This window comes from Neoarius graeffei, chromosome 2, assembly GCF_027579695.1.
Source record: "Neoarius graeffei isolate fNeoGra1 chromosome 2, fNeoGra1.pri, whole genome shotgun sequence".
Taxonomy (NCBI): Eukaryota; Metazoa; Chordata; class Actinopteri; order Siluriformes; family Ariidae; genus Neoarius; species Neoarius graeffei.
Window position 1 is genome coordinate 42,342,942 of NC_083570.1, and position 26,693 is coordinate 42,369,634.

A 26,693-nucleotide genomic window follows, 5' to 3' on the forward strand; every position below is an offset into this window, starting at 1 on the left:
ACTTTTGCTTCGGGCCCTTTTCCTTTTTTGTCATTTTGAAAATGTAAAAGATGAAAATAAAAAATTGTTTTTGCTTAAAATATAAAGGGAATGAGTCATCTTTATGCCTTTTGGAGATCATTTCATCTTCAACTTGCTTAACTGTTCACAGTAACAGCAATTTTGACCATGTTCATACCACTGTATGTACCGTACATTGAATGTATCTGAGCAGGAGCTCAGTTGCTAAAATAGTAATAATTTATTGATAGAAGGTGTTTTGTGGTCAGTGTACTACACTGTAGTGTAACATGTGGTAATGCATTATACAACCCCGATTCCAAAAAAGTTGGGACAAAGTACAAATTGTAAATAAAAACGGAATGTAATGATGTGGAAGTTTCAAAATTCCATATTTTATTCAGAATAGAACATAGATGACATATCAAATGTTTAAACTGAGAAAATGTATCATTTAAAGAGAAAAATTAGGTGATTTTAAATTTCATGACAACAACACATCTCAAAAAAGTTGGCACAAGGCCATGTTTACCACTGTGAGACATCCCCTTTTCTCTTTACAACAGTCTGTAAACATCTGGGGACTGAGGAGACAAGTTGCTCAAGTTTAGGGATAGGAATGTTAATCCATTCTTGTCTAATGTAGGATTCTAGTTGCTCAACTGTCTTAGGTCTTTTTTGTCGTATATCTTCCGTTTTATGATGCGCCAAATGTTTTCTATGGGTGAAAGATCTGGACTGCAGGCTGGCCAGTTCAGTACCTGGACCCTTCTTCTATGCAGCCATGATGCTGTAATTGATGCAGTATGTGGTTTGGCATTGTCATGTTGGAAAATGCAAGGTCTGCCCTGAAAAAGACGTCATCTGGATGGGAGCATATGTTGCTCTAGAACCTGGATATACCTTTCAGCATTGATGGTGTCTTTCCAGATGTGTAAGCTGCCCATGCCACATGCACTAATGCAACCCCATACCATCAGAGATGCAGGCTTCTGAACTGAGCGCTGATAACAACTTGGGTCGTCCTTCTCCTCTTTAGTCCGAATGACACGGTGTCCCTGATTTCCATAAAGGACTTCAAATTTTGATTCGTCTGACCACAGAACAGTTTTCCACTTTGCCACAGTCCATTTTAAATGAGCCTTGGCCCAGAGAAGACATCTGCGCTTCTGGATCATGTTTAAATACGGCTTCTTCTTTGAACTATAGAGTTTTAGCTGGCAACGGCGGATGGCACGGTGAATTGTGTTCACAGATAATGTTCTCTGGAAATATTCCTGAGCCCATTTTGTGATTTCCAATACAGAAGCATGCCTGTATGTGATGCAGTGCCGTCTAAGGGCCCGAAGATCAGGGCACCCAGTATGGTTTTCCGGCCTTGACCCTTACGCACAGAGATTCTTCCAGATTCTCTGAATCTTTTGATGATATTATGCACTGTAGAGGATGATATGTTCAAACTCTTTGCAATTTTACACTGTCAAACTCCTTTCTGATATTGCTCCACTCTTTGTCAGCGCAGAAGGGGGATTGGTGATCCTCTTCCCATCTTTACTTCTGAGAGCCGCTGCCACTCCAGGATGCTCTTTTTATACCCAGTCATGTTAATGACCTATTGCCAATTGACCTAATGAGTTGCAATTTGGTCCTCCACCTGTTCCTTTTTTGTACCTTTAACTTTTCCAGCCTCTTATTGCCCCTGTCCCAACTTTTTTGAGATGTGTTGCTGTCATAAAATTTCAAATGAGCCAATATTTGGGCATGAAATTTCAAAATGTCTCACTTTCGACATTTGATATGTTGTCTATGTTCTATTGTGAATACAATATCAGTTTTTGAGATTTGTAAATTATTGCATTCCGTTTTTATTTACAATTTGTACTTTGTCCCAACTTTTTGAGAATCGGGGTTGTGACAATGCAACTTTCGTAAATATGACAGGTGTAATTATGTTCTGCCTGCAACTCTGATAATATCATTTTCAGTGACTAATAAAATGGGTTTGAAAGTTTCTAGTTTTAAAACATTTTTGATATGGTAATTTTCAACATATCTCTGATAGTTCAAAATGCATCGGGCATTTAAAAACTGCAGAGCTTCTGGGGGCCCCTGGACCCCGACCTTAACATGTTGTAGATGGGCATTTTAACATCTGTGCTGCATTAGGCTGCTAACAGGATGTGTAGTGAACTTTCGTGACAAGGAAGCCATCATTGTATTGACTTTTAGACTTCATCAGCAACATAAATGACTTTACACTTTACACATGCACGTGAGATTTGTCGTTTGTCGTCTGAAAATATATAATTTTGAACTAGTATCCTGTAAATTAATACTTTTATATCAAAGGCAAATGTTCGTGTGAGAAAAACGACGGTTATTTATTTGTTTTTTCCTTTTATTTCGTCCGCGAAAGGACCGCATTCAGCCAATCAGGGCGCAGGTTGTGGAAACGTCATTACGCGGCTGCAGGCTTGGCGGAGTCTCTGCTTCAGTTCGGCTGCACCCGAATATGCGCACTTCTCTATTATTAGTCCGCAAAAAAGCAGTTTATAGAGTGTCTGAGTGCTCAGGAGGCTTTAAACAGGAGTCGAACGATACATTTTTATATCAAAACCAAGCGCTGCTGGAAAAAGGAAACAAAAATGATACAGTTAACAACTTCAAAGACAACTTTACCATCTGTAAATGCTGGAAGAAATAAGAGAGGAGTCCATGGTCTGGAGGCTGCTTTATGATGTGGTGAAGTTGGGGGTCAGTTTCAGCAGCTCCTGGTGCTCAGGAGAGAAGCTTTTTGGTTTGATTTTGTTAAAGAATAAGCACCAGGTCATCATCACTTTGTGGAAAGCTCGCGTAATGATACTGAGTTTAATGAGAGCTTAAAATTAATGTTGGGTTAAATTCGTGAACTTTTTTTTTTTTGCGCATCTTTTATTTGTGTAAAGACGAGTGAAGGCGGCTGAAGGTTCCAGGATTATACCATGGATATCCATGGATCATACATCACGAGGACTGTTTTATTCGGACTGTTTATTCTCTTAAAAGGAGCAGTTTGCACATCTGGATACACCTTTAACGGTGTGATCAGACACTTTGCTGTGGGGAACGACAAGGTGTTTGTTGCTACCGACTCTCGGCTCTATCAGATGAAGCACGATCTCGTACAGGAAAAGATTAAAGACATAAAAAGGTTAAACAGCAGCTACCACAACGCAGTGAGCATCTTGTTACCTTTCGAGAAGAACGCAAGTGTGATCATCTGCGGCAACTCAGACTGCGGCTACTGCGAGGTCCTGGATATAACCGATATAACCCGAACCATCTACAGGGAGGAAGCCCTGCCGATTGGACAACTTATCAATGAATCCTCTGTTGCGTTCTTTGTTGATTATCCAAAGTTTGATAACCTTGCATACATCTTGGTGGGGAGAGACAATAAGGATAAGGATGGTGTGGAGCATGAATGTGTAGTTTTCGATAATGGTGTGACATTGCTCAACACTCACCAAAGTCAGCGAGGTGGCATTTTTTCTCAACTTGACTCAACTGCAGTTGAAGCCAACATTAAAATTCCTGATGTTGAGTGGGTCGACGGTTTCCAGGTACCTTCACAGTTTCAGTCCTACCTCTTCGCCAACACTGGGTGGAGATCAAGCAGCCCAAAGAAAGTGGTTTTATTCAAGATGGATAACAACAATAAAAAATCAGAAATGACAAAATCTTTGAAAGTTGCGACTTTAAGCTGCTGTGAGGGCCAAGCTCCCTCAAAACTTGTGTCTTCTACTTTTATCTTGTTTGAGTCTTCTCTTTTATGGATGGGAATATTCAGTGCAGAACAACCACACAATCCTGAGAACAACACTGCTTTGGCTATTTACAACATTACTGGCATCAAACTTGAGGATCCTCCTCAAGAAATCACATGTAACCCATTATGTGGCTCTCAGGTTTGAAATACTCACAAAGTTGTCCTAAGTGTACTGTTTAAAACATGTTGATGTAGACTTGTGTATAATTTAATGATCTCCATGCAAGGAACAACATTTGATTTATATGTTACTACTGATCTGTTACTAATGATCTGTTATTACTGATAAGTTGCTACTGATAGCCATTTGTCTTGTTCCTGTAGAAAGATAACGGAAAGCCTGCTGTACCACTTGCTGTGGTATTCAAACACAATTCAATGACATCTGTGGCAGCGAGAAGGAAAGGGTCTTGGACTGCGCTGTACATTGGAACGGCAAATGGGCAACTGATAAAGGTCTGATTCTCTCTCTCTCTCTCTCTCTCTCTCTCTCTCTCTCTCTCTCTTATTCATTTATATTAAATGGTATAACCAAACTCGATACACACAAAGAGCCAAACAGCACTATTTTTGTGCAAGCATATGTATAAGATATATATTGTGAAAGATTGGAGACCATACAAAGAAAAAAAAAGATTTTCTCATGTTATATGCAACAACAGTAATTTATCAACACAGTGAAAACAGTACACTTAGATTTTTCTTCATGTAGTTTTATTAGGCTGTTATTAATTCTAATATATAGTTTGCCTATCCTGATATCTACCTAGTACGATATGTACACACTTTTTTTCTCCATATGGGAAGCTGGTAGCATACAAATTAAACTTTACAATGGCTGTCAAAGGTCATATGTTGTGTTAAAACATAATGATTGCAAGCCTTGTTTTGTGTGATATGACAGCTTGTGCTAGACAGAAATTACAGACCTGGCTGTGTACAAGTGCTATACAGATCTGATGATGACAGGATGGTGTTTCCCAGAATGCACTTTGACCCACTGGATCATAATTACATCTACATAGCTTTGAGAAATCAGGTGAGTTTTAGCTGATCTGAAGATAATGCTGTGTCAGCACACTTGGATTTTTTGGATAAAATTGTGACAAGTGACCAAATCTATTAATGATTTTTGCATGCATTGCTGGAAATATAAATACCAAATGAAATTGTTTTAAGAGGAAGTGCTCAAAGTTCTGAGTCAGCCAATTCAGTGCAACAGTTTGAGCAGATGTTTAATTCCTAATAGCAAGAAGATAAATAATAGCAATGTGTGTGTGTGTGTGTGTGTGTGTGTGTGTGTGTGTGTGTGCTGTAGATTAACCGTGTTGCAGTAACTCAGTGTGATAAATATAAGACATTGAGAGACTGTATTAGCAGCATGGACCCTTTCTGTGGCTGGTGTGGGATCAACAACAGGTAACCTTCTCAGCTACTCTTGTACATTCCTCATTAATTAAATGTGTATGTTCATTGTGCCATTTTATGTTCAGCTTGTTAACTCTTCTAGCAACCATTGCTTTTTTTTAAAGTCATTATTCATCAGTTAGCTCTTACTATGACTGCCTTGTGTGCGCATTCATCTCCAGCCTGCTGCTGTGTAACTGTAACCTTTCTGTGGTAGCAGCATTTATCCTACAGAATGAAATACACTCATCATCCACTTTATTAGGAACATCTGTACACCTGCAGCTTGCACGCAGTTATCTAATCAGCCAATCTGGAAGCAGCACAATGCAAAATTATCATGCAGATACAGGTCAAGAGCTTCAGTTAATGTTCACATCAAACATCAGAATGAAGAAAAAGTGTGATCTCTGTGACTTTGATCGTGGCATGAAAAAGCGTGGTATCAGATGAGTTGGTCTGAATATTTCATAAACTGCTGATCTCCTGGGATTTTATTTATTTATTTATTTATTTAGCTTTTGCCATAGGAAGATATATATATATATATATATATATATATATATATATATATATATATATATATATATATATATATATATACACACACATCATGGCATGGGAAACCACAACAGCTTGCGCCAATTACAGTGGCCCCATTGTACCGAATCTGCATGTCTTTAAACTGACACACAAAAGTCTCTAAACTTTGCACAGAATGTTGCAAAGCACAAAAAAAAATTGTGAACAGCAGTTCTGTGGGTAGAAACATCTTGCTGATAAGAGACGTACAAGGAAAATGCCCGGAAGGACATAATCACACTTAACTGTGGTGAGCAGAAAAGCATCACAGCATGCACAAAACAGCCTCTAAGGTGGATGGGCTCCAATAGCAGGAAACCACATTAGGGTCCTCTCTTATCAGGTAAAAATAGGAATCTGAGGCCATCATGACCACAGACTCACCCAAACAGGACAGATGAAGATTCAGGGAAAAAATGTCCAGTTTTGGTGAGTCTGTGCCCACAATAGCCTGAAATTCCTGTTCCTGGCTGAAAGGAGTGGAGTCTTCTGCTGTTGTAGAATGTGGTCTCCACCTCAAGGTCTGATGTGTTGTACGTTCTGAGATGCTTTTCTGCTCATCATGGTTGTGAGGAGTGATTATTACCTCCGCCAAGGAGGTTATGTTTTTGGTAGCGTTGGTTTGTTTGTTTGTTGGTTTGTCTGTTAGCAACATTATGGAAAAAGTTATGAACGGATTGCTCTGAAATTTTTCCCAGAGATGTGACCGGGCACAAGTAACAATCCATTAAATTTTGGCGGTGATCCAGATCACCTTCTGGATCCAGGACTTTTTTAAAGGATTCTTTATCGTTGCGAGATAGGCCCATTTTTGGAATTTTTGCATATAACTCCATAACAAATGACCAGAGTGTTTGGTAAAAAAAAAAAAAAAAATACACGAAAGGATCTCCGTGAGTTCTATAAAGTCTCAAAGTTTGATCCGGATCCAGACAAAATTCTGGATACTATGATCCAGAACACACAAAAATGAGGGGGTTGTTAGAATTTTTAATGCTGTAAGGTAACAAATGAAGATACAGACATGCAACCAACACTAAACTGTAGCCAAGACTCTGCTGAATCAGTAGTATGTCAACGGATTTTATGTATCTTCAATAGCTACAGAGCTAGATCCAGAAGAAAACCGCCATTGTATCTCATATGTGAGAATTAGTATCTCATTTTAGGTGTAAGTCTCAATATGTGGTGAAATGAGCTGCTTGGCAGAGGTCTGCGCTCTCGGAGTGCTTTTCTAGTTTTTGTTACTATAGACTCTTACAGTATTATATTAGACACATTTACTCCTGTTTGGTTTGTTTACTCCCCCTCTCTGTTTCCTGCGGCTCCTGCTAATCACAGTGTAATCTGACTTCTTTTATGTCTGAATTTGGAGCTTGATGTGGTTTGATGTAACTGTGTAATATGTAACAATTCTGACCCAACACCCTGACACAGCACTGACTGCAGATTGCAATTACTGTATTGTCAGGACATCTCACAGCAGCTCAGAAACATCACATTATACAATATTTAAAATTCTGGAAGAGTCAGTTCTCTTCTGACTCCAGCCAAAGTGCACATTTAGTCACCATGCAACACCACCAATTGTAATGTTATTAAACTGCCTGGTGCTAAGATTGGTCAGTAAAATTTATGCACAAAGCAACCTGGCAGATATCAGAGGATTTGTGCAGAATGTTGATGGTGTAGTCAATAGTTACAGGCTCAGTTTATTTGTTGTTTTTAAAGGGAAAATGTACCACTTACATTATCTATAGTATACAGTATATCATGTGCTGTGCAAGAGTACAAACATTCTGCCAGCAATAAACAAAAAAGACAATGACAAAAACTGACAAAAACATATTTATTATGTACACACGACATTGTCGTTTATCCACAAGTCATTTCATGCTGTTACTGTAGTTTTTTTTGTAGCTACTTCCTGGTGGTTTTGTAATTAGCACGACAGATACCAGAAAAGTGTTCTCACCAGTATGGAACTACAGAATGCAGCTGTGGTCACCACGTGACTCTACAGTGGAAGTGAGGCTGTTTTTGACTTTGTGTGAGAGCTTACTTCTGTCATTATTGAGTGAAGCTCGTTAAGATGTATGAACGGGACGATCCCTTACATGAATAGTAATAGTAATAGTTCTTACTCATCTAATGGTTGATGTGGGAGAATACACACTACAAGTTCTGATATTTATATTCCTTCAGAGCGTGACCAAAACTCACAAACCAAACCACTTGCTTACTTGCCAGTTCATGCTAATACACAGGCTTTTGGTGGTTATATGATCAATATACAAGCCCCTTGACATGAGGCTTTTAATTTTTCCCTTTGTTTTTGTTCACTCTAGATGTTGTATACAGGAGGAATGTCCAGGGTCACCTTGGATCTCCATTTCTAAAGATGGTTTTCAGAAAGAGCTGGTTTCCTTTCAGGTGGTTTCTGTGACCCCTGGAGAGGTAAATGTTACTGAATGAAATATCAAAACTATTCATCTTTTTTTAATTTTTTAAAATATACAGTACTTCTTGGTTTTTCTTTGCTTGGTCTTTGTTTTGTTTTTATTTTTATTTTATCGATTGTTGTCCACTCTCAGATCAATCTGAATCTACACCTGTACCTGGATGCCACAGAAAGTCTTCCCTTGACATGTACATTCCAGGCCGGAAATGTGGTTCTGTGTAATATGTCCAGTCCAGTTCCCAAATGCTCCTGCAATTTCTCTGAAAAGCGACTATCTTCTGATGGTCAGTATTTTCATTGTATTCATCAGAATTGTGTGGGTCATATTGTATTTTATAGGCTTAGTAAAGAAACCAATTTTTTTTTTAATGATCATGTGTATAGAATGAAATGATTTTGCCTAACAATATGTAATTCTGCTCCGCTTCTCCAGGACTCTCTATTAACGTGAGGGCCAATATCAGCAGTCAGACTTTCATAGAGACCCTGACAGTGAGGAACTGCCCAAAAATCACAGAGAATGTGAAGTCAGATGCTCAGTAAGAAGATCCATTATTAAAAACTTTGTAACCAATAATCTGTTACAAGAAAAGTTTTGACTTGTTAAGGTTATTTCTCAGAATTCTGAGTTGTTATTATTATGGTAAAGTTGGGTTGAATATTCAATGAACATTTGAATCTTTGATGTTAACAGCTTTTAAATAGAGGCTTTAATTCACAGTTATCTTATTAACATGATGTATACTCATGTTTTCATCCTTTTATTTGAGGTTCAGTTCATATTTTGCAGAGTTTTTCAACACGTCTCATTGCCTTTAATATTTGAGGTTCAGCATCAGTTTTCCTCTGGGAGTCTCGTGGAAATCTGAATGAACTGTGGTTATTGAGAACAGTTATGACTTTTAGTCATGTTTATTTTGGGACCTCATTTTTTTGTTTGTTTGTTTGTTTGTTTCTTTGTTTGTTTGTTTGTTTGTTTAATTTTATTATTTTTTTTAAATTAACCTTGTTGAAAACCTGAGCTCCTGAGTGCATTTGTCCTTCCAGAGACACAAGTTTGAATCTTGACGATGCCACAGTCATCCATGGCCAGGAGTCCAACACTCTCTTTCTCCCCTGTAAATCACAGCGATGCTAGCCAATCATAGCTATCTACAAGCTTATGCTTGCAGAATACCAAAACATTGATATTAAAGATGATATTCTGCATCTGTCTGGCTATTCATTTGAAAGCTTGTACTCCCAGACTGTATGAACCTTACAGCAATGACAAGGAAGCTGAATATCACCTAAAAGCAGTCATTTTCTGATGATTTTCTGTTGTTCTCTTATGTTGTACTGACTGGTCAGTGAGGTTAGAACGCAAAATTAAATTTGTGTTTAATTTTAACCTGTATGATGTTCTAGATCACACCAAGAGTTAAGTGTCTGACTTAGTGTAATGTGTATTTAATATTTAGGTGTGCAGCCTGTGTCTCAGCTGGGTGTTATTGGAACAGCAGCAGCAGGAATTGTACCTGGATTCCTGTATCTGCAATGAATGAATCCATACAAGTGAGTCTACGTAAATTCCTCAGCCACATACAGCATAAAATTGAGACATGACACATGTCTCAGTCAGTACGTTTACATGCACATCCAAATCGAGCTGCTGTTGGTAATCGAGCTAAGGGTCCCAGCAGGGGTGCCAGAGAAATCCAATCCTACATGCACACAAGGGAATCGAGCTATTGTGTGAGGTACATTGTGCACCTGAGCCACAGGTGGCGCTATACGCCCCATCGTGTTGGTACACTTCCGGTTGTCGTCATGAAGAAGAGCTATTCAAGAGTATAAACAAAGTTATCAGTTCCGTGTTCACAATAAATTTTACTGGTCTAAATCATTACAAATTGCTCTAATGACAGATTTGATGACATTTCCTGTACATTTTATTTATCTTTTTATTACATCCACCTGCCAAGGGACTACAGGCAGAAATTAGCATGTACTGCTATAACCTGGTACAGACATCTGTCCTTACCACAAGGATAATGTTTAATTTGTACACTGTCCCTTTTAAAAATAAAATAAACTCTAAACTCTAAGAAGAGTGTTTGTAGTTTGTATGTACGAACAGAAGTGTTCCTAATAAAGTGGGCGGCTAAGGTGAAGTGTCATGCCGACCGAGGCTGGTTTTTTTTTTTTTCGACCGAGGCTGTTGTGTTTCCCGCTTGTGGTCTCGTCACTCGTCACTTCCGGAAGGGGCAGTGCTGAAGTAAGTAGCTCGAATACGTAGCTCAATAGGGTATACATGCACTAAGTAGCTCGGCAGAAATCGCATAAGCTAGGTCGTGTAGCTCGATTCCGAGAAATCAAGTTCGGTTCAATTTCAGCCGAATTAAGGTGTATACATGGCATTTTGAACTTTGATTTCAGTCGAGCAATGGCAGAAATTCGATTCTCTCTATGTGCATGTAAACGCACTGACTCATGTCTACATTACTTTTGGTTCCTTCATTGGAGCTTTTGCTAACTTTATTTTAAACACATATTTATAATGTAATTTTATTTGATTAGATTATTAGAGAATGATTAGAGAATCATTTGGTCCTATCTGTGAAGTTCCTACACCACCCCTTCCACAGTCAGTGATTTCATCAGTCTGGTTTGTTCTATAATTCCCATCCTGTGTCACATCCATGTGCATTTGTGCTCTGAGCACGCAGCGCACGTTGCAAGGACTAATGACATTGCACCTGTTCCAGATTAGAGTACAATACTATGGGTGTAGCAGAGGAGAGACAATAGACTGAGCAATGCCACCCCATGCCAAGGCAGAGAGGGAAGGAACCCTATTTTTTTTTTTTGGGGGGGGGGGACTGATATTCGTAAAGCTGACACAGCGGCAGATGGGGAGGCGTTCATGCCAGGCTCCACCGAGAACAAGACCATCACTTCGCTGCCAGCCTCCAGAAAGGACGAGACCATTGCTCCACTACCAGTCTCCAGTGAGGATGAAACCGTCACTCTACCACCAGGCTCCAGTGAGGATGAGACCGTCGCTCCACCGCCAGGCTCCAGCGAGGACGAGAAGGACGCTCCACCACAAGACTCCAGCGAGCACAAGATCTTCGCTCCACAGACAGGCTCCAGTGAGGATGAGACTGTTGCTCCACCCCCAGGCTCCAACAAGGATAAGACCATAGCTCAGACCATGCCATATCACATTCCCACTAACTGTCCGACTCACCGTTGGCATGTTCCTCCACGCTTCAGAGACCGTGTCATCACTTGGGCTCACATCTCACCAGCCATGGGCCACTTGTATCATGTATCAGCCAAATACTGGTGGCCCCCCATGCTCATCTACATACATAACTATGTCTTGTCCTGCACCAAATGCGCCCATGCTAGAATACCAGAGCCCATGCCAAAGTCTATGCCAGTCTCTGAGTCTATGCTGGAGTCCAAGCCCATGCCAGGCTCCACCGAGAACAAGACCATCACTTTGCTGCCAAGGTCAGAGTCCATGCCTGAGTCCAAGCCCTTGTCCATGCTTAAGTCCAAGCTCATGCTAATGCCAGAGCCCATGCTCACGATCCAGTGAGACAGTCACTGTTTGGAGTGAACACAGCCTTCCCTGTGTTTGCGCCAACACAGGACCACCATACCCAACAAACAGCTGTTCAGACCGCCATATATTCACAGTTGCATTTACATACACACTTAAAGCCCGCACAGGGCACAGCAGTCTCAGCTTATCCTTTCCCTTCACCTTCTTAGGGGTTAAACTGTGCCAGGTGGATTCATTGGTTATGGATTAATTGCAACAGTACATTGCTATACTCCATGCAGTACCGAGTAGACCACAACCCCTGAGCTGCCCAGTTCTGTCACATTGCACCCCATTCTGAGAGTGAGGCATCTGTAGTAATGGTCTCCTGATGGGATGGTAAGGAGCCCATGGGTATGCCCTGGAGCAAAAATGCTGTGACACCTTGAGTTTCCTGTGGTGGTGCCACTTGGCATCCAAGTAGAATCTGTTCAGCCACATCTGAAGGGAGCATAGTGACAGCAAGCCTAAGGGGACCAGAGTTACAGCAGCTGTCAATTTGTCAAGGAGGTGCATAAACTGGACATAGGGTAACCATTTGCCTTCTTGGAAGAAGAGAAGAAGGTGGAGGATGACGTTTCCCCACTGAGGCAATGGACAAGCTTTCATAGTGGCCATGTTCCGAGCCACCCCCAGAAAAATTATTCTCTGTGTAGGAACCACGCAACTCCCAGCTGGGCTACATGTGTAAGAAGAAGCACTGTGTTCTGGGCCACCTGAGACTGGGACTGTGCGCAGATGAGCCAGTCATCCAGGTAAGGCAGGACCTTCATGCCCCGTGACTGCAGTGGTGAGAGGGCTGCTGCCATGCACCTGGTGAACATCCATGGGGAGAGTGAGAGACTGAATGGGAGCACTCTGAACTGAAAATGATAGCCCTGAAAGGCAAACCACAGGAATTGCCTGTAGTGTGGCACAATGGGCACATGAAAGTAGACATTCTTCAGGCTAGTTGATGTAAACCACTCCCCTCTGGCAACAGGATGCAAAACTTCTGCAAGACTGAGTATCTGGGACTTCAGGATTTTCAGGAATCTGTTGAGTCCCCTTAGGTCAAGGATAGGGTGGAATCTACTGTCTTTCTTTTCTATGAGAAAGTAGGCTGAATAGAACTCTCCTGGTTGTGACAGGGGATCTACTGGCTTGATAGCACCCTTGTCCTGGAATGTGGACAGCTCCTGGTTCAAGGCTAGGGCTTTTGCCGGGTCGTGTATGATGGTTATTTTGACCCAGCCCAAGGTTGGGGGCTAATGTTGGAACTGAAGTTTGTACCCTTGGGTTAAGGTGGAAATCACCTAGGGGTCCATGGTGGAAGCAACCCAGTAACTGAGCTGCTGCTGGGAAAAACTGCTGATGACCAGCCCTGGGGCCTCATTGTCTGGCTCACCTGCTTCTAAAGGTCCTGGGGGAGCGACGGCAAGCATCCAAGGCCTGAGATCTTCTAGAGGGCAGACGCCTAGGTACCCGAAAGTCCTGGGCCACCTGCTGAGCAAGCTGTTGAGTTAGGCACTGAGACCTAGGGTAACCACTGGGGTAAGTTTGTGGGTGAGAGCAGTGCTGGGTAGCAGCTTAGGAACCCCCAGGCCAGCTGGGAGGAGGCACACTCCTGCAAAGCCCAGAAAACTGCTGTCTAGTTTGCCCAGCTTGAACTGTGTGCTCGAGTGCCTGTAAGGCTGCAGACCCAAACAGCTCACCAGATTCCATCAGAATACTGGGGAGGGTCCTCTTGCATGTCTCAGTGAGGGACCTGGTGGCGAGCCTGGATGAGAGTAGGCATCAACCATCCCAGCTCTCTGGACATAAGTGCAAAAGCCTGCAGAGATGCATCACTAAAATTGTGGATGGAAGCATCCAGTGTGATCTCCAGCAGGGATGCTCAGAGAGCAAGCATTAGGTGTGATAATGAGTTACCTATGCATCCCATGTGTGCCCCTGCGTTATAGGCCTTGGAGAGCAGGTCAACTGTAATGGACACTAGGGGCAGGGACACCTTGCATCCTGCCTCAGAGTCTCATCAGGAGAGACAATGAGAACAACTATAGTCCTCTCAACTGCTGGCATGCAGCCCAAGCCAAACATTGCTGCATCTTGCATGGCTGCCAGGGTTTGGCCACTGGATGTTGCATGAGAGAGGGATCTAGAATCCCTCCAGCATGCATGCAACTTTCAAGTATTCATCTGATGGAGGCACAGTAAAAGTGGCAGAGATTGGACCATGTAAAAAAAAAAGCACTGGCAGGAGCTGGCTGAGCTTGTGGAGCATCCAGCTACAGGCAGGCCAGGGCCACATGAATGATGGCTCCCATAGAACTATCCTCTGAACTGTCTCCAGAACTGCAGGCTGAGGAACATGAGCTCACCTCAGAGGCACGGGAGGCTGCATTCTGGGAGACTTTGTCTACCCCATGTTCAGCAAACTCAGTGGTCGAAGCCACCACTGAGAGTAGTTCATCCTCCTGAGTCAACATGGCCACAGGAGGAACCGGAGCTTCCACATCCGCTGCACCAGTTCCAAACTGGAGGGCTAGGAAGAAGGATTTCATCTGGTTAAGCTCCTCAGTCAGCTAGTCCACCTTGGAGGCAAGTTTGGACTCTTTGGTCTTCTTCCTGGAGGAGGTGCCCTCAGTCTCAGCAGCCTGACACTTTGACCAGCTAGATTGGGCTCGACTCAATCGCTGGGCTGGAGCCAACTGTTCTGGTGATGGAACATTCCTCAACAGCTGTTCCACCTCAGCCAGTTTAGCAGCCCTTACTGCCAAAGGCATGAAGATGTAGTTCATGCAGTGATCTTCTGAGAGACCCTCCCTCAGATGCTTGAGGCCAAGGCACGAGGGACACATTATGGTTGTTTCAGGCTGCAGAGAAGCCATACAGGCTGACCAATAATGGTTGCTCGGGGCGTCGTGGCTCAGGTGGCTAAGGCGCCGTACCATAAATCCGGGGACCCGGGTTCGATTCCGACCCGCCGTCATTTCCCGATCCCTCCCTGTGTCTCTCTCCCGCTCATTTCCTGTCCTGTCTCTACACTGTCCTATCCAATAAAGGTGAAAAAAAGCCCAAAAAAATATTTAAAAAAAAATAATAATGGTTGCTCAACATGGTGGCAACCAGCAAAATACAACACACAAGAAATAAGAGCAAATGCTGGGAGAGGGAGCAAGCACAGTACCATCACCAAGAAGGGTTGCAACATACAGTATGTGTGTGTGCGAGCGTGTTTGTATATATATATAAGTGGAAACCTCCTGCGCTAACTATAACACCAATGGTTCTATGCTGGGAGTTGGAGCAAAACCACTGCCTTCACCAGCAAAGATGCCACAACACAGCTTAGTTGATACCAAAGTAGCAAGTTAGCTCAAACAGAATACTGTTGGCAACTGCAAGAATCAAAGCCAATATAATGTACCTGTCCTGGAGTGGCAGCAAGAGCACTGCCTTCACCAACAAGGGTGAGCTTGCTGTGGTTACAAAGACAGAAAACATGTACCACCGAGTTATCTGCAGAATAAATTAATTAAGGTAAACTGAGCAAAAGCATCGGCTGAAACAAGCAGCATAGCCAAAATTGTTGCTGTTAACAGATAAATTCAAGTAAATATTATTGGGAGTGGGAGCACACACAATGCCTTCACCAACAAAAATGGGTCCAACCAATGTTGTGACCGATAATTCAAGGCATAAACACAGAAAATGAGCACAGCTGAGTTGTCTCCAGAATGCGCGAGTTAGGGTAAACCAAGTGAAAGCACCGATTAAAATAGAAAAATCAAGTAAATAATACTGGATGTGGGAGCGCACACACTACCTTTGCCAACAAATCTTAGCTTGCTATGGTTACAACCACAAAAAACGGGCACAACCAAGTTATCTCTAGAATATGTGGATTAAGACAAACCAAATGAAAGCACTGGTTTCATAGCTGCTAACAGAATAAACGAGTACATAATACTGAAATTGGAAGTGCACATGCTGCCTACACCAACAAAAATGGGTAACTTCCAACCAGTGTTGTTACCGATAATTCAACCAATCAATAGGCGAATACGTAAGTAATACTTACGAAGTAAACTTATCAGTAAGTTAGGTACATAAATAGCTGTAGACCAGCTGAGGATAATGATCCGAGCGAAAGGAGCGAACACAACAAACTGCAGCAATCCTTTCACCAGAACATTCGCTTGTCACAGCCTTTGGAGGGCAAGATGCTCGCAACTCCAACAAGTTGTCACAGAGCTACCCACAACAAACAGTTAAAAGCACATGACTACTATCAGCTTTCTTTTAGTAAATCTCAGTGATGTGCAGTCTACCTGCGAGCGAGAATATGAAAAAGAACAGATACTCTGATTGATACTTGAAAAAGAATAGATACTCTGGTACTTGGAACTGCACATGCGTGAGATGGAGACATCCAGTGCTTATGCCTCTGGCGGTCAGGACGGACAAAATAGAACTGCACTTTTTCAGGTCACTTGAGATTTTCTCACTTTACAGTCAAAACCACTGTAATTATTATGACTATAATGATCTAACTAAAGCCTCACTCACAAGCCGCCGTACGTGCTGCTACAGGCAGTCTACGGTAAAAAATTTGGCAAAACCATGCTTGTGACTTGTGCGACACTTGCGTGTATTCAGCGCCGTAGAAGGTCGCAGACTGCCCGTGGAGACTTTTGGACCTGCACATGCAAATTTTACGGGTCTTACGACAAATCAAGAATGCATACACTACGTTCAGGACCTGTACTCCTTTTGTACGCCTGAACCAAGTCAGCAACACGGCTAGTAGGGGCTTTTTGTGATGACAGTAAGACGCATGAGTGACGCACGGTCATTGTACAAGTGACGTGCCTCAGAAGTACTACACAAGTATTCCACACTTGCTATTTGTGCGGCCCGCAAGACAGAAGTACATCTCACTTTCTACCCCATGTGTGGCATGCACACAGCGCACACGACTTGCACGCAGCGCACACGCATGCACACAGCGCACACGACTTGCACGCAGCGCACACGACTTGCACGCAGCGCACACGACTTGCACACAGCGCACGCGACCTGCGCGCAGCGCATGCAACGCTTCTTCTTAGGTCCCATTTTCTAAACTTTAAACTGAAAATTTTTACATTTTTCCCACAAAATATCCAATGTTTTTCAGTCGAAAGACAGATGCAGAATGCTGCAGACACACGGGCGCAGATAGAGGGGGGGACGGGGGGGATTCGTCCTACCCAGATTTAAATTCACCTCGTTCAGTCCCCCCCACTTATAGGGAGGAAAAAACGTCTATGCTGTCTTTCTTTGCATAAGGCAAACCTCACGGAAAAATCAAAAGACTAATTACCATTCGGTTTATTGAGGTGCACAGCAGTACATTTTTTTTTTTGATTGATTGATTTCGCAGTAGAAACATATACATAACATGTGAACATATAATATAAATATAAATATTGCAGAGGATAACACAAAAAGTAAAAATACTTATTTCCGTTGTGGTTCTCGAAATACGTAGTTGCAACTGCGCAGACTGCACAGGTTGCGAGCTCGAGCTTGGTTGCTATGGTTACCGACAACAAGTTTGACAGGCATATCGGGGACAGCGCCTCCTAGTTCAGGACCCCAACACGGCATGATGAAGGGTGCCAAAAGGCAGAAAACGATTGCATCGTTTTTTCAAAAAACAACAATTGTAAGTAAACTGTGCCTTACTTTATCATATCACCTTGCAATTTTTTGATAGTCTGTTCAAAGTAACGTCGTAGTGAAAGTAAAATCGTACGGAGTAGAGAAGCCTTTCTGGTAGCCTCCTTCTTTCGGTGGCAGCCTGTAGATACAGTGCTCAGAAGGCAGTTTTAATGTTTAATCTGGCGTTCCCTGTCATAATTTCAGCGAGCATATTGTTTCATAAGGAAACTTTGTGAAGAGTTGTTGACTGACTGCCGCTCACGCAACACACAGGCATAGTTAGAAAGTCAGGATGCACTGGTTTACACTTTACACACACACACGTAGCCCAGCCTCTCGCTATGTTTAACAGTTGGAACTTAGCGGTTTTAAAACTAGTTTTGCAGTTTCTGTGCGTGATGATAATGTGTAAACTTTGGATTTCCATAGGCTATGTTAAAATGTTATCATTGTCCTGGCCTGCAGGTAGTTCCTGGTGATGGCAGTGAGGGAGGTGAAATAACATGTATACACACTACCGTTCAAAAGTTTGGGGTCAGCCAGACAATTTTGTGTTTTCCATAAAAAGTCACACTTTTATTTACCACCATAAGTTGTAAAATGAATAGAAAATATAGTCAAGACATTTTTCTGGCCATTTTGAGCATTTAATCGACCCCACAAATGTGATGCTCCAGAAACTCAATCTGCTCAAAGGAAGGTCAGTTTTATAGCTTCTCTAAAGAGCTCAACTGTTTTCAGCTGTGCTAACATGATTGTACAAGGGTTTTCTAATCATCCATTAGCCTTCTGAGGCAATGAGCAAACACATTGTACCATTAGAACACTGGAGTGAGAGTTGCTGGAAATGGGCCTCTATACACCTATGGAGATATTGCACCAAAAACCAGACATTTGCAGCTAGAATAGTCATTTACCACATTAGCAATGTATAGAGTGGATTTCTGATTAGTTTAAAGTGATCTTCATTGAAAAGAACAGTGCTTTTCTTTCAAAAATAAGGAAATTCCAAAGTGACCCCAAACTTTTGAACGGTAGTGTACACACACACACACACACACACACACACACACACACACACACATATATATACACAAAATGGAATCATTTGCTGACAGCTCAGTCCCCCCAGTTCAAAAATCCTATCTGCGCCCCTGTGCAGACACACTGGTTTTATACCCATTCCTGGCTTGCATCACACACAAGTTATGAGTGATTGTAATGTGCTAATCACATGCGTCACACATGCTTCACAAGTGCTGCCTGTATTTGTAGCACAGGAAACTGGTAAAATGCAAGTCACACGCACTCCACACTCACTGAACACGCACTGATCACGTGCATCAGATATACGCTTTCCACGGGCTAACGGCACAGTTTTTCCCATGCCTCGAGGAAGTCAGGTGTGCGACCTGTACTTGACAAATTCTTTGCCCGTACTCCTCCCCCAAACTTTCCCCCGGGTTCACTGCGACCCTGCGGCACGGCTGCGAGCTACCAAACCCTGCAACCCTTGTGTGTCCAAAACACTTACGGTGGGTTGTGAGTGAGGCTTAACAGAAACCTAACACAAGTTCACATTTTTGTTAGTCTTCATTCTTCCTCGGTTTCTTCTTCTTCTGTTATTTTTTAAATGCAGTTATAATATTTTTATTCATATTTTGTATCGGCGGCACGGTGGTGTAGTGGTTAGCGTTGTCGCCTCACAGCAAGAAGGTCCTGGGTTCGAGCCCCGGGGCCGGCGAGGGCCTTTCTGTGTGGAGTCTGCATGTTCTCCCCGTGTCCGCGTGGGTTTCCTCCGGGTACTCCGGTTTCCCCCACAGTCCAAAGACATGCAGGTTAGGTTAACTGGTGACTCTAAATTGAGCGTAGGTGTGAATGTGAGTGTGAATGGTTGTCTGTGTCTATGTGTCAGCCCTGTGATGACCTGGCGACTTGTCCAGGGTGTACCCCGCCTTTCGCCCGTAGTCAGCTGGGATAGGCTCCAGCTTGCCTGCGACCCTGTAGAAGGATGAAGCGGCTAGAGATAATGAGATGAGATGAGATATTTTGTATCATCCATCATGGTCCCAACACTCACCATTGTCATTGTTTGCTTCAGCTTTACCCTAACTCTCCTAGATCATTATTAATTATACCCATGTTCTCTAATGTCATCCCTATCTGGGTTTGTGTCTATGTTGTGTTGTTTTATTTGTGTGTACTCAGAAATTTAGCTGCCTTTTCTCTGTTCTGATTTTTAATCTTTCCTAAATTTATTTACGTATATTTACTGCTTTCAAGTTAGTATTCTGTATGATATTTTTTTGTTACATTTTTGATATTTGAATCTTTGTGGTCCTCAAAAATAATCTAAAATATTTGGCTCAAATTAAACAGAGGCAAAAGTACTAATACCTGAAAAAATATACACTGATGTACAAGCATCTCTTATGCTTATTTATTATTTACTTTCTGTTTACTCATTCAGAAGTTAGTCATGCACACACACACACACACACACACACACACACACACACACACACACACACACACACACAGTGATGTGCACACATCAGGATTCAGAAGCGTAACTACAGACTTACTCATTACTTGGATAGTTGTATGAGTCAGACCTTTGACTTTAGCTCAGTTTTCTTCCATGATTTCGGCTTGAGTGAACAGCAGTATTAAGACTAGAATTAATGCATAAGTATAATCTGAGGCATTGATTATTTCAAGAACTGAAGACTTAAAGTGAACTGAAAGTGGTCAGTTTTTCTTTCTTACCATCATGTTTTGATTTTCACAAGAGTAAATAAAACAGATAAAACATGGCATTATTTTATTGAATTGTACAATTAAAAATAGTGAATTAAAAGAGAGAGAAAATTGCCTTCATCCCACACACACATTTTATGATTTCATGTCCTTGATTCCATTAAGTCATGCAGAAAGTTAACTGTTAGTGTTAATATTTACTGTAATTACCTCAACCTGATTTGTTGTATTAGTGCTGTTGCAGGTGTGTTCTACTTTCTTTTAATAAATTCACTGAATTATCTGATTTCATTCACAGTCTCCCTCTCCAAATCATACATATATTTCTGCTGGAGATTGGAGTAGCTGATATACTGTAGTGATACATAACCAATCAACAACTCACAAGTTATTAACATTTTAGTTAATAACAAGCTCAGAATCGAACTAAGGACCCTGGATGTGTGAGGGGCCAACTCTCCATATTGTTATATTAAACCAGATTTGGTGATCTATGTGTTACAACTAAGACTCTTCATGCAGCAATATATTACCAAAACATTAGACTCCTTTTAGATATTTATTTTAATGCTGTGTATAAATTTCACTTTATCATTTGTATACAGTATCATTCTATTAGGGTTTTTTTCCCCTATGTTTAATATATTGATTTAACCTTTGGGCTTAATTTGGCAACTTTGAATATGTCTGAATAATTAATTTGAGAATAATACATCAATACTTGATTTTATTTAAGAATTCTAAGACTTTGAGTCTTTTCCAAATGAAGCAATGAGTTGTCTTCTTCTTCTTGAAATTAATCATGGCTAATATTTCAGCACAATGTTCTGTTTTAAGGAAGTAATTTGACACATAGTGTTTGACTTTGATAAGGATAATATATATAATACTTCAAAGCATTAAAATGCATCTCCATCCCCTATGCAGGACATATGCAGCAAATCATCCTCTGAGGGAAACTACACGGTGAGTGACATATGGATCTGATCACACAGCATTTACGGATGTAAGATTGGTAAGGGGGAAGTTAAGAGGTGTGAAAGAGGAATTGGGTTTGTGTTCATCAGGCCTTTAAAAACAAAAAAGTTACAACCTTAAATCAGAAAAAGTTGAGATGGTATGTTGAAACTGAAATTAAACTTGAAAAGGATGATTTGTAAATAATCTTTGACCTGCATTGCACTCAAAACAAGACAACAGCCCATTATTTGATGTTTTACCTCATGATTTCATTAAGTCGTGAAGAAAGTTAATCGTTAGTGTCAATATTTACTGCAATTACCTCAACCTGATTTGTTGTATTAGTGCTCTTGCAGATGTGTTCTAATTTCTTTTAATAAATTCAATGAATTATCTGATTTCATTTATAACTCCCTCTCCAAATCATACGTATATTTCTGCTAAAGATTGGAGTTGCTGATACTGTAGTGATACAACTTGATGAAATTTGTTGTTTTTTCAAAATAAACACTTATTATCCCCCGCCCAAACAAAGTTTGAGTTTGAGTCTAGTCTCGAGTCCCCACTGTTCAAGTCCGAGTCAAGTCCAAGTCATTCAAGAAAATTTCGAGTCAGGTCCAAGTCAAATCCACTGTTGATCCGAGTCGAGATCAAGACTCCAACTGCACCATTTGACGGTGGCTGTTGCTGCCTTTATGTGAAACCGTCTCTGCTACTGTGTTGCACTAACATTACTGCTCGACTGCCCCATTTTAGTTAATAGGCTACAGATGAAAAGCTTGTTCATCACTCAGCAAGCCCCACCCACTATCAACAGGGTAAATAACATGAAAGAGGGTTAACACTAGCTAGTTCATCAGTCAGCAAGCAAGCCCCACTATCAACAAAACAATGAACATAGCATGTCACTTCCTTCTCTGGGTGGAGTCTTGCCAAATCATGATTGAAGTTCAAGGTTGTCCCTGTCATCTCTTCAATAGTTCTTCTGCATATGGAACACATAGCAGTGCATTTTTTCCCACTGCACGAGAAGTCTGTATAAGCAAATCAGACAATCCTAGGGGCTTCTCTCCAGGCATTTTAGCACCATTAACGTTAGTTTGTTCCTGAACATGACGTAGAATGTGCATCCTCTTGCATGAAATTAGTATAAAAATTAATGTAGATATAAATATCTTATGCCAAATTATTATGGCATGTTACAAAAAATACAGAAAAAAATCCAAGTCCTCATCTCCAATTTATGTGTCCGAATGCAGTTAATGCACGAGTCCGTGTCTAAGTCTGAGTCATCAGTGCTCAAGTCCAAGTCAAATCACGAGTCCTTAAAATTAGGGCACGAGTCAGACTTGAGTCTGAGTCCTGGACTCGAGTACTACAAGCCTGGTTCATACTGTCTGCAATGAAATACAAGTCAAAGTAAATTTAGGAATCGCTGCTTTCTTTTTTTTAATTTGCATTTTCCTTACCGTCTCTACTTTTTCTGATTTGGTGTTGTAATTTCAAAATGAATAGCCAGTATACTTTTACAAAACATTTTTGTTTTTACAAAGGAACTTAACAGCTTTATTTCTACCTCTAGTATTTGATAAGTTATGATTATTTAAAGGGCAACACGGTGGTGTAGTGGTTAGCACTGTCGCCTCACAGCAAGAAGGTCCTGGGTTTGAGCCCAGTGGCTGGTGAGGGCCTTTCTGTGTGGAGTTTGCATGTTCTCCCCATGTCTGCATGGGTTTTCTCTGGGTGCTCCGGTTTCCCCCAAAGACATGCAGTTTAGGTTAATTGGTGGCTCTAAATTGATGGTAGGTGTGAATGGTTGTTTGTCTCTGTGTCAGCCCTGCGATAACCTGGTGACTTGTCCAGGGTGTACCCCGCCTCTCGCCCATAGTCAGCTGGGATAGGCTCCAGATTGCCTGCGACCCTGTAGAACAGGATAAGTGGCTACAGATAATGGATGATCATTTAAATTGCAATTTGATATTGACCAACATGGCTTTTTGCAGTTTCATGTGAAAATATTTTCCATTCATATACTGCCCATGTGGCGGTGGCGGTGGCTGCTAATAATAATAATTATATATCTACATACATTGAGGTCAAACATTTACAGAAACCTCAGATAAAAATGTTCAATTTCATTTCCCCAATACTGAAACTCCATGTTTGATTCAGAAAATAAATGACTTTTTGAAGCTTCTGATTAGCCAGTTATCATAATAATGAGTTCATTGGTAGAGCACATGTGGCTATGGGCCTATGTTTAAAATTGGTGCCTTTTTGTTCTTGATACCATCACCATCTGAACAAATAGCTGTATGCAAATATAGAAATCTTGAGACCACACCAATGTATCATTAAGGAAAGAGGCACAAATTAACCCGGAATGAATGAACTTTGGCCCAACAAAGGAACTGGTGAAGGATGTGATGGCATCAGGAACAAAGTATGAACATTTAAGATCCACCATTAAGAGATTCCTACATCACCATGACCTTAAAGGCTGTCATGAAAGGAAGAAGCATTTAAACAAAGTACAGTGTCTTGCAAAAGTATTCATCCCCCTCGGTGTTTGTCCTGTTTTATTGCATTACAAACTGGAATTAAAATGGATTTTGGGGGGATTAGCACCATTTGATTTACACAACATGCCTACCGCTTTAAAGGTGTAAAAAAAATTTATTTTTTTATTGTGACACAAACAATAATTAAGAAAACAGAAATCTGGAGTGTGCATAGCAGGGCTTTACATTAACTTTTTTGCTAACCAGCCACTGTGACTAGTGGTTTTTCTGAGTCACTAGCCATTCAGCCTTTTCACTAGCCACAATTTTGTTGCCAGGAAATCACAGTTTTTTCTTCACCATGATACGTTAAAGTTCAGAAGGTCTAGATTTAACTATGACTGGCAGCGTATAATGTATCTCTACAGTAGCACTCAAGTATAAGGTAGCTCCCTATATGAAAACATGCAACCAATTCAGACAAAATTATAAACAGAGTATTCTGTTTATTGAACTCAAATTCAAGCCCCTTACAATACGAAATATCGTATAATATGAAATATGAAAAATAATTCAGTACAACTAAACTGATTCTAATATTAAAAGTCCAACTCAAAACATTTGTCATTGAAAAAACATTTGATGTTTTGATATGCAAGTATTGTGTATTATCAAGTATTATTATGTATATTATGTATTATCTATTAATAGTGGTTGTGTGTGTGTGTGTGTGTGTGTGTGTGTAATGCATGTGTGAACATGTAGAGAGAGACATTAAATGTCCTCATTACATTCATCATCAGATGAGTCTGAATGGTCCATGAAAAATGGTTTTCGTGACCTGAGGCTTCCAGCATGCCATAAGTTGATAGCTGGGGCGGGATTAAAGTCTCCAATAGGGGCAGATGATAGCTGTACAGTTAGCAGGTCAGACAATGTCTGACTCTTAAGACTGGCATGCCAGTCACTTTTTACCAGCTTCATGGCACTGAATCCACGTTCACAATCTGCTGTTGAAGCAGGGATGTAAAGGATGAGGTCAATCACATGCAGTATGTCTGGGCAGTATTGGCTAAGCTGGCGATTGATTTCAGGCCAGGTGATGTTTTGTATGACACCAGGGTCCTGGTAGAGCCTGGACTTCAGAATAGTCCACTGGTCAAGGATTTCATCCACCTTCACTCCAGATCTCTGAAGCAGAGGTTTGAAGTGTGTAACAAGCTCCTGGATGTCAGAATCACCAAAATCTACAAGATGCAAGAAAAAAGATGTAGATGATGTGCTAGGCAAATATGACATCAGTAAGTTTTGTAGTCATGTTTTGTGTAGTCTGGTCATTTTTCATTAAAAAAAAACAAACAAGCTCACCGTAATTTGTCCACCTCTGGCCAGTAGCAGAAGTTAGTGATCCACATGGCACACAGGATCCCATGGCTCATATCTTCACATCTGTTGAGCAATGTTTCTGACAGCAGATCTATGAGACGGTCTTTGGTCTGGTGAAGGGAGTGATCATCACATGGCCTCAGACTGATGCCCTCATACACGTTTGTTCCCAGCACTGTTTTCAGCCTAGGTCCAGGTCTACATTATGAAAGAGAAAGATGAGGAGAGGACAAATTGAATTACGTCAAGTTACTTAATATCATGGCATAACATAACTGCTTGTCAAAAAGTGTATTTGGTGATTTTACTTGGATTTGTATTTGAGAATTATGGCGCGGGTAGAGGACAGGCAGTCATGCACTTCAGCCACAGTTACTGAGGAACGCTGCATGGTTAAAGACAGGCTTCTGAGCTGACTTAGCAAGTCATGGAGGAAGCAGGAGAATTTCAGGACTGTTCCATCCTTCATGACATGAAGGAATCCTCTGGCCTTTGCTTGCTGTTTTTCACTCCCACCTCCTTCAGGTGACTGAATCTGATTTGACATTTTAATACATTTGAATAATACAACTATTAAAACATTTTAATGCATACTTTAACTATCTATTTATTGCCCTGTCAAGCCTAGACAGATTATTACAGTACATTTGTAGATATGAAATATGAATTCAAATGTCATAGTTAAATCTCATCTCATTATCTCTAGCCGCTTTATCCTTCTACAGAGTCGCAGGCAAGCTGGAGCCTATCCCAGCTGACTACGGGCGAAAGGCGGGGTACACCCTGGACAAGTCGCCAGGTCATCACAGGGCTGACACATAGACACAGACAACCATTCACACTCACATTCACACCTACGGTCAATTTAGAGTCACCAGTTAACCTAATCTGCATGTCTTTGGACTGTGGGGGAAACCGGAGCACCCGGAGGAAACCCACGCAGACATGGGGAGAACATGCAAACTCCACAAAGAAAGGCCCTCGCCGGCCGCGGGGCTCGAACCCGGACCTTCTTGCTGTGAGGCGACGGCGCTAACCACTACACCACCGTGCCGCCCATCATAGTTAAATATGCCAGCTAAATATGGGCGGCACGGTGGTGTAGTGGTTAGCACGGTTGCCTCACAGCAAGAAGGTTCAGGGTTCGAACCCAGCGGCTGGCGGGGGCCTTTCTGTGTGGAGTTTGCATGTTCTCCCTGTGTCTGCATGGGTTTCCTCTGGGTGCTCTGGTTTCCCCCACAGTCTAAAGACATGTGGTTAGGTTAATATGGGATGGCCTTGGGCTGAGGTGCCCTTGAGCGAGGCACCTAACTCCCAACTGCTCCCCAGGCACTGTTAGCATGGCTGCCCACTGCTCTGGCTGTGTGTGCTCATTGCTCATGTGTGTCTGCATGTGTGTGTTCACTGCTTCAGATGTGTTAAATGCAGGGAGGAAATTTCACAAGTGTGTGATGAATAAAGTTGTGCTTTCTTTCTTTTCTTTCTTTTTATAGTTTCGAGTTTAAAATTACTGGTGCCTGTCACAAAAGAGAGACCCTTCACTCA

General features: G+C 41.6%; 1 protein-coding gene across 1 annotated transcript in view; it reads left to right on the plus strand.

The window, feature by feature from the left end:
* Nucleotides 1–2,485: 2,485 nt before the first annotated feature.
* The window catches only part of LOC132881604 (plexin-C1-like), a 99,489-nt gene continuing 75,281 nt past the window's right edge, over nt 2,486–26,693 (plus strand). The window contains exons 1-9 of the mRNA XM_060914256.1: nt 2,486–3,947; nt 4,133–4,264; nt 4,713–4,847; nt 5,127–5,227; nt 8,146–8,254; nt 8,392–8,542; nt 8,692–8,797; nt 9,719–9,812; nt 21,229–21,267. Coding sequence (XP_060770239.1) covers nt 2,982–3,947; nt 4,133–4,264; nt 4,713–4,847; nt 5,127–5,227; nt 8,146–8,254; nt 8,392–8,542; nt 8,692–8,797; nt 9,719–9,812; nt 21,229–21,267 — 1,833 coding nt within the window. The 5' untranslated portion in view covers nt 2,486–2,981. The remainder of the gene's footprint in view (nt 3,948–4,132; nt 4,265–4,712; nt 4,848–5,126; nt 5,228–8,145; nt 8,255–8,391; nt 8,543–8,691; nt 8,798–9,718; nt 9,813–21,228; nt 21,268–26,693) is intronic.